Genomic DNA, 9,162 nt, shown 5'->3' on the forward strand with positions numbered 1-9,162 from the left:
TTATACTGCATTTAGCAATGTTTTTCTACCCTGATTTGGGTAGAGAGGCCATGAAATCCCACTGTGTAGACTCAAACCTTTGTATTTTATCCATTACATTCATTCATTTGCTCACTCAGCAAATATTTGCCAAACAGGTACACTGTTTCTGGGGTTCCACTGGCTGAGGATAGAGTGAGGAGCAAGGTAACCTGGGTTCTTTCCTCATGGTGCTTATTTACTAGTTATGGAGTAACATTCTTTTTAAAAAACATAAATAAATGTAGTACTACTTATTGTGATATGTTATAAAAAACAGTTTCGGGGGGAGGGTGATGTATGTGGATATCTATCTTAGATTTAGAAGTCAGAGAAGGCCTTCTTATGGATTGATATTTAAACTGAAGTATGAAGAAAAAGTTTAAGTGAAGTGAGGATAAAGTGAGGACTGGCCAGTGCAGAGGCTTTGGAGAAGGAAAAAGATTTATACGTTTTTGGAAATAAAAGACAGCTAGTGTGTCTGGAGTACTATGAGCTTGAGGAGGGTATTGTGTAAGAGGCTGGGAGGGTGTCAGGGTCATGAAAGGACCTTAAGAGTTATTTCGAGGACCTTGAATTCTGTTCTATTTGAATAGTTTTGAGCACCCAGCTTAATAAGACTTTGATTTTTTTAAAAAGATCTCCATGAGAAGAAAATGGATAGGGGCTCTGAGTGGAAACAGTAATGGGGAGAGGGCAGTGGATGTTTTGTAGTAATCCACCTGACAGGTGATGTGACTTAGACTAGTGGGATCAGGGAAAGGAGAGGAAAGTGGATACATTCAAGAAATATTTTGGCAGTAATAACCACAGGGCATTGAAAAACAAATCTTTTCTTTAGTTCTGTTTTTCGATAGCGTGTCACTCACTAGCAGTTCAGTCAAAGTCAAACCTAATACTATAAATGCTCATCAGACTTTAGTGTTTGATGTTGTGCTATGATGTCTGTTAACTACTTATCACATAACACAGAGAGTAAAGCAAAAGTTCTTCTACCAGAAATGAAAAGGAATCAATAATTAATATCGCTTTATATACCAGACAAATCGTCATGCTCTTTGGCAGCAGAGGCAGAGTCTTCGTGGAATAGAGAGCGATCTTGGAATTTTGGAGCTGGACCACTTAGGTTTCAATCCTGACTCTGCCTTTAAATATCTCTGTAACTTTGGACAACTTACTTTTCTAAACTTTAATTTAAAACGGAGGTAATACCTACTTCACAAAACATTTTTGAGAATGAAATAACTGATATACAACACTTGCTTGTAATAGATGCCCAATAATTATTAGTTCTCTCAACATACAAATAGCCATCCTAGTAATCTCCACTATTCAGGTTGTTTGCTAAAACTAGGAATATGTTTTTTAGAATTGGAGGAATTTAACTCAATTCATTCTCTCAATTTACAGTGAAAAAATCATAGTCTATCTAGAGAGGTAAAAGACTTGCTTAAGGACGCAGAGCTTCTTGGAGACGGAATAGAATGAGAACTATTTTCTCCAAACACTCCGCATCTTTCTAATATACCAAATTGCCTCATATGTTTTCTCTCTACTGTTTAACTGAAAGATTTTATAAGATGACTATATATCCGTGTAACTTCTGCTTAAAGCATAAAGAGAGTGATGTTGTGTTCTCTTTGCTAGTTACATGCTATGGGAAAACTTCCTGGAACCAGAATGGCAGAATTAAAAGCCAAGTACACTTTGCTGCATGATACTGTTGTAAGGTATGCTATTTACCCATGTGACTGTATCTTTTATCATATTTATGTTTCTTACTTGTGATGAGACCTGTCTTATTTTGCATCCCCCCAAAAGCCAATTCTGAGGCAAGGATTTGAGTTCAAGTGTGAGAGGTGACACCAGAAATTATCATGAAAGAGTGGAGAAGTGAGACAGGGAAGAGGGGAATCCTGCTGGGGATGTGTTAATCTTCAAGTTAACATTGTGGGCAACTGGGGCTCAGTCTCACTGAGTACCTTCTGTGTGACTATATAAAATATACCTTAGAACCCTACTGCTGAAGGATGAGGAAACTGGAGTATTTGTCCATCCCTTATTGATTAAGGTTTGCTGCTAGGAAAATGAGCTCCTGGCATGTCTAGCTTGCCCTTTGAAAAGCCAAGCAAGCTCCTATGGCCAGAGAAAGTTCTCAGGCAGAAGCACACAGGTGCAGTAGGTATGTATGAGAGTAGGCCAAGGGAATTTTGATGGGACATTCACCTTAGCTGCTACAGGACACTCCTATAGAATTATCTCCTCCCCACCTCTCTTCACCACTCAGAAGTATAGGTTCTATGACAACTCTAGCCTACATCTGCTGAAACTTTGGTCTCTACTTCTTAGCTCTTCCTCCTACCTGAGGCTACTTATCTTAGCTTAGCCCAGTCGGCAGCAGGTCAGAAGAATAAGCTTCCACAGAATAATTCAACAAGGTTTCCTAAGCACCTGTTATCAGTCATTGGGAATCAAGGAGGAAGGAGTGTGAAAAAAAGAGGGGAAATCTTATTCTGCTGCTATTCCTTACTACTCCCGCACTTCTTTCTTCCTTTTCCCCACAGCCTGCTTCATAGCCTTGCACAAAGTCTTCATCAAAAGCCAAGGAAAGACAGCAATGGATAGAAACTCTATCCTGCCATTCCCCAGCCGTTCTCTCCTCCAATCTCCAACCACTACCCCTACTTCTTTTCTTGAACAGTCATTTAGATACGTTGAGGATAAGAGCAAGAGTGGATGACTAGGAGAAGAGCAGAACTGCATCCCTATTCATCCTTCACTTTCATCCCACCCCATTCTTACTCAGCTCCACTGAATTTCCTAACCATCCTCCAGAGCCCTCAGCTTTGGCTCCTCCTCCTCCTCCCCAGCTCTAAGTTAAATCCTCACCCTCATCCTTAATAGAGACTCCATTTCCCACAATTAGTCCTTCCTGCCAGTGTGTGCACATAGTTCTCAAGACTCAGGAGTGTAGAGTATTTAGATATAAAGTCTGGGGTAATCTTTTCCAACACTACTTAAGAGAAAAGCCCATATAGTTCTTGGAGTATCCCTCCAAACCTCTTTGAAGATACAAGGAATATTGCATCATTTCTCATCCTCTGGTTAGCTCTAATCTAGAGCCCTTGCAGGATGCTTGCTTTGCTTCCTCCTTGCCTGGCCCACGGCACAGTTCTCTGGGCCCCAGTGACAGATGGCAATGCAGGACCAAGGCTATGGCATTATTTCTTCCTACTTCCTGGTTGTGTTGCAAAACTATTACTCCCCTTCTGTTATCCACATTTTATCTCCTCTTGACCCCTTAGTTCCTTCTTTTGGCATTACAAACACCCAACGCTCTCTCCTACTCCCATTGCCTGGTGGTTGGGAAAGGCATGATGAAGTAGACCTTACTCTTCCTGCTGGGGCTATAGCAGGGCAGATATTGGCTGGAAATGCTGAACTGAAAATGAATGAGTTTTCCATAAAAGTACGTAATAAGAGTTGGTAAAATTCTCTTCTGCTGACACCATCTTTCAAGTCCAAGTGGGCGAATTACCATTTCTGTTCTGGCTGGAACCCTAAGCAGCTTGCCCACCTCCTTTCTAGGGACAACAGGCACTGTGGCTCAAGAGAATACCTGACAATTCCATAGTTGAAGACTCATGTTAAAGAGATCAGATAACTTTAGGTTTACAAAGTATATTAGCATATAAGGAAATTGAATTGTAAGAAATAACTCCAGCTTTTATTAATGGAAATTATATAAGTTATCATTGTAGCTATTGTTGTTGCTATTTGGTACTTAACATAGTACCTGGAACATATTATGTCCCAATAAATTTTTCTCTGGATATTACTGAGCATATGATATATTAAAGCCTGGGAAATGAGTAGAGTTGGTAGCTTCAGTTGAGACAGATTTGATCAAGTCATTAAGCATCTCTGCAAATGAGGTGAAACCTAAAGATTTCTCCTGGTGAGGAAACATGGTGGGGAGCACACACCAAAAGAGACTGCTGGTTTTAAAACAGGAAATGGCAGTCTATGGCCATGCCACCCTCAATGCGCCTAATCTCGTCTGATCTCAGAAGCTAAGCAAGGTTGGGCCTGGTTAGTACTTGAATGGGAGACCACCTAGGAATATCGGGTGCTATACACGTTAAGAAAAAAAGAAAAAGAAAAGAAGAAGGAAAGAGAAAAAAAGAAAGAAAAAGAAAAAAAAGGAAAAGAAAGAAGAAAAAAATAATAAAATAAAACAGGAAATGGCACGGGTCCTACTTCCTAATAGGAAAAGTAGCTAATATGAGGCAGTAGGTTTCTAAGAAAGAGGAATCAAGTCGTCTGGTAAAGCTGGAGCTGATACTAGCTTGCAGCATAGCTGAGTGACTTCTAGAAGATCTTGGAGATTCCAGCAAGCCTAATTTCTGTGTACATTCAAATTTGCTTCTAGTCACATGCTTAACCCTTCTCCCTAGATAGGGCCAAGATGAGAGAATACAATTAGGGTTGTACGAATCTCTCTCTACTGTGACATTCAAGTCCAGCGCTAGTCAGGCATTGAATTTAGGATCAGAAATCTGTAAATTAATTATGTCCATCGTTTTATAGGGGAATTTTTCTTCCTACTTTCCTAGTAAAGTGTCATTAGAAATCTTTCTATATTTTCTTAGTTCATGAAGGAGGAAAAGATTTTCCTACAATCAGTTCAGGAGAATTCAAGAATCTAAGAGAGCCAGCATTACTGGGGCAGTTGAAGGGAAGACCCACTCTTTCCTTATTGTTGTCCCCACCCACAGAAATCAAAATTGTTATTCGAAGTTAAGCACAACTATCACATTCTCATCCAACTTAATCCTTTCTCTGTTATCTCTCAGCATATTAATCTAGACACGAGTGGTAGCACTTGTCACCTGGTATTCCAGCTATCTATTTATTTCTGTCCCCCTCTACTAGATTGTGAGCTCCATCTACCTCTAGTGCCTAGTGCAATACTTGGTACAAAAGTGTCACTGAATTGAATTCAACCCAGGAATGGAAGTAAAGGAGTGCATTGTGGACATACTGTTTCCCCTCCTCACTAGACCCCCACAGGAGCTACTAAGGGGATTGAAGGTGGTATACACTCCTCATTATATGAATTTCTGTTTTCATGGAACCCAGCACACAAGAGTCAGAGGTCCAACTGCTCCAGAATGCCAAACGTTTCACTGAGCAAATAGAACAGCAGCAGTTTCACCTGCAGCAAGCTGATAATTTTCCAGAGGCATTCTCCACTGAGGTCTCCAAAATGAGAGAACAACTTCTCAAGTATCAAAATGAATACAATGCAGTGAAGGAAAGAGAGTTCCATAATCAGTACAGATTGAATAGGTAAGTACACAATTCTCTTAAGCACAATGAAAACAGATACGAACCAAGCTGTTTCCACATAAACAAAATTAGAAAAAATTAGACTAAATTAGAAATTTTAGGTACAACGAGTGTGAGATAGCAACATGAAGATGATTGCAAGCTTATAACTTTCCTCGATTCCCTAGAACAGCCAGACCCTGAACAATAAGGTTACACAACTTCTAGAAAAAAAGCCGAGGTGACAGGGAAATGCTTTCAGGAAAAGGAGTTTCCTGCTATGTTTTCCATGTATCAGGAAAGCCATAAGCATTGGGAGCTGCAGCTAAAGAACACCCTCCACAAAATAAGGACTTAGCACACACACACACTCTCGCCCTCTACTGCCCTGATGGTGGCCCCTTATCTTTTTTGCAGTACCAGATCTTGTGTCTGCATGGCGAGCATCCCAGGCGCACTTTCCAAATAAGCCTATGTGAGCTGAGCATCACATCTGACTCTATTCTTCTAATATGGGAACACAGACCACATTTTTAACCTTATTCTCCTATAACTAAACTAGTCCTTAGGATTAAAGAAGAAAGTTACATCCTTTTGGAAGACAAAACTTACTTATCCAAACCTAAAGGATGTCATTCAGTGAACTAAAGTAGAAATGTATTGCCAGAAGGACAAATGTTATTTCCAAAATCTCCTCTAACATTCCTCCTGTGAGTAGTAAGTCAGTTGAAGAGTTTGTTCAGCAAATCACAATATTTAGATGAACTTCAAAGTGACTGCAATCCAGATTTTGTGCTGCGGTGTGCTGTGTGCTGTGTCTGTGTACTAGAGACAAAGCCAAACCATCTCTCTTAGAATTTGTTACCATTTAAGGTGGCAGAACTTCCTCTGGCTATTTTTAAGAGTAGGTAGATTTCTGACCAAGTGAATATAATTCAGTCCTGCTGAAAGATAAGCAAATGACTTGAGTGACTTCCTGGGGACCTTGCAAGTCCTGAGTTTGGAATCCTCTTTAGTAGCCTATTTTTTCAGCTGGGGGATAAAGGAGGCTAGCTTAACCAGGAGGATTATATTCAGGGGGAAAAAAATCTAAGTTCTTTTTTGTCTTTAAATCTAAACTTGTTTCAGGCTCACCAGTGATATCTATAAAAAGAAAGCCTAGCTATTTCTGTGCTCTGTAAGCACTCTTTCAGTTGACAAAATAATGAAATTAAAACAATTGGTGGTTGTTCATTAGTATTGAAAATATGAAGGCTTGACATTTTCATGAAAGGTTAAGAAGAACATAAGTCAGTTGATATTTAAATTGTTTAAAATTTCCAAGTATTCCTGCCAAGGGAGAAAAAAAAAGAACTCTTGCCTTTTAGGTATAGACAGGCAAATTGTTCATAGTTACTTGAGATAGGGAGGGGACATGCATAGTGACCTACTGTGAACAAAAACGTTTAAAATGCACATTTACAGAAATGTTTAGTGTGTATTCTGAGATGTGTAATACATGATACTTTAGCTTAAGCAGACCTCCCTTGCATTCTTAACTATTAAGAGCTCAAAAATTAACAAACTTATTTTCATAAAAATAGTGGTGATACCAAAAGATATCAGGAAAAAATATCAGGAAAGAAAAATAGGCTATTATTTCATTGGCTTAACATATTTAGTATTGCATGGTTCAGAACAAATTCACTCAACACTCCCCAAGGAAAAAAGATTTTTCCATCCCCACATAAAAATTTTAAAAAATTAAGCTACTGAGAGAAGACTATTCATCCAAATATACAGATGATATTTTTCACATCGGCACAACAAATTCTCATTTTATTCAGGGTCTAAATCATAGAAGCCCAAATAACTAGCTCTCCTCTACCCCAACATCTGTAGGAACTTCTGAATCACTGGCAACAACTAAGAATAGTATATTGTTCTAATACACTACAAATAAAAGATTTTATTCTATATTTTGGTTGCTTTTCTCATGTTTTCACAAAATATAAATTCTACAATAAATGCTATTGGTAGGTACAATTATGTGCTAGGTTAATAATTAAATCTGTTACAATACATAATTTTAGTTTGGGGATTAATATTCACTGATGATCTCTTGATAAATATGTAGTTCAAGAAATATGTAACCTATGTAAATAAATTAAATTAATACATTACAAATAAACAATAAAGTAATTAAATAAATACTGTTGAGAATTAATTTTTGAAACAAAGAAGTCATTATCTTTCTAAAAACTTTCCCTGAAGAGATTTTCCAATATTCTTTACAGACTTTTGCTTGCCTTCACTTTACCTTTTTTTGACTTCTCTGCTTTCTAGTAATTCCTAAGATTTGGACAGCAAATAAATTGTCTCTCATGCTAAACCTGATGTATCAGACAAGTGTCGGTCAGCAGAGGAAACAGCCATCGTCAGTGCTGTCTGTCATGGGTGTGGATGTGGAGAGTGGGTATACTCATGCTGCACATGTGCAGGGCTCTCCCAACATGATCCTGGCCTTAGTGATTATTTACTCTTCCATAACTGGTCCCTGTCATCCCTGTTGGTGCTCACCCAGAGTTTAGTAGTTGTTTTCCATTCTTAGTCCAGCAGTGAGAGCAAAGTTGGAACCAAGAAACAGACAGATCCAGTAAAAAGGAAACAGGAATTATTTTAGCAATGCATCTGGAATTCCAGCAAGTTAGAATATGACAGAAGGGCATACAGATCATCAGGATTAGCAGTAAGGAAAAACTCACAGCCATAACAGATTTTACCTTCTACACTAAAAAGTCTGTCCTGTCCCACCTGTGACAACGAAGAAGACAACCAGCTTAAAACAGGTTTTGCAGAGTATAGTCTTTGTAAAGAGAAGCACCCGAGATACTTGTTTAAAAGGCAGATCTAACACTAAAACTAATGATTTCTGATTTCTTTCTAAGCCTTCCCACTGAAGATGACATCTGAATTTTTTACAAGTTTCCTCTGTGATCCTGATTCTTGTCAGAGTTTGAGAACTTTTGGTCCCAAAATTGGTTCTCATACCTGACTATATGTGAGAAATACCTGAGTCTTTTCTGAGCAATCACTCAGTCTATGCTTAAATACCTCCAGTGACAGCTATAGACAGCCTGCATTGTTTCTTTACCTACAAGTCCTTAAAAACTAAAACTGTTGACGGCTTGGTTTTAGTTAGGATTCTCTTGCTGCAGAAAAGAAAAGAATCCTGAGGACTTTGACATTGAATCACCCCTTAGTCGGGAAACCTAAAAATGTCAGACAGATTTAAATGTTAATGTCAGTTTAAAAGGTTAAGAGTTAATATATATCAAGAGGCATAAAATAAGTTTTTAATTCTTGTAATGCCATGCAAAAATGAGAATCCAAAAAGAAAAAAAGACAATGCATAAAGTTGTTTATTACATTATTATTCATAAACATGAAAATTTGAAAGTAATCTAAAGTCTAAAAAATAATGGAATAATTAAATAATAATTATTCCAGAGGCAACTTGATACTGAAAAGCACTCTGGGTTTGAATGTCAGTTCAGCCTTGACCATGTGACTCTGAAAAAGGTGCTAACTCCTCAGTTTTGTCATTTGTATAAGGAAGATAACTATACTTACTTAGCAAGGGTCTGAAGTTTAGAAATGATGCATATATCTGGCATGTAGTAGGTTCAGTAAAAGATAATATTTAGGATTACATTATTATGGTACACTCATTCACTAGAAAACTTTGAAGCTATTTAATTATTAATTATAAAGTCTGTTTTGCAATTGGGAAATATTTTAATTACATGTTGGGTAAAAATAGGTTTAATCATA

General features: G+C 38.0%; 1 protein-coding gene and 1 pseudogene across 6 annotated transcripts in view; both read left to right on the forward strand.

Moving 5' to 3' along the window:
* CCDC146 (coiled-coil domain containing 146) overlaps positions 1–9,162 on the forward strand; it is a 147,487-nt gene that overhangs the window by 87,163 nt on the left and 51,162 nt on the right. For 3 of the 6 annotated variants that reach the window (XM_023533639.1, XM_011365232.2, XM_023533640.1), the window contains exons 3-4: positions 1,666–1,748; positions 5,161–5,370. The exons of 1 other annotated variant lie outside the window; for it this stretch is intronic. In XM_023533639.1, the coding sequence (XP_023389407.1) occupies positions 1,666–1,748; positions 5,161–5,370 (293 nt within the window). Of the gene's footprint in view, positions 1–1,665; positions 1,749–5,160; positions 5,371–9,162 lie in introns of those variants that run through there. 2 more of the 6 variants (XM_023533641.1, XM_023533643.1) reach the window with 2 other exon arrangements.
* On the forward strand, positions 4,041–4,159 carry LOC111743124 (annotated as a pseudogene).

The sequence above is a fragment of the Pteropus vampyrus genome, unplaced genomic scaffold, assembly GCF_000151845.1.
Source record: "Pteropus vampyrus isolate Shadow unplaced genomic scaffold, Pvam_2.0 Scaffold107, whole genome shotgun sequence".
In the NCBI taxonomy this organism is placed as follows: domain Eukaryota; kingdom Metazoa; phylum Chordata; class Mammalia; order Chiroptera; family Pteropodidae; genus Pteropus; species Pteropus vampyrus.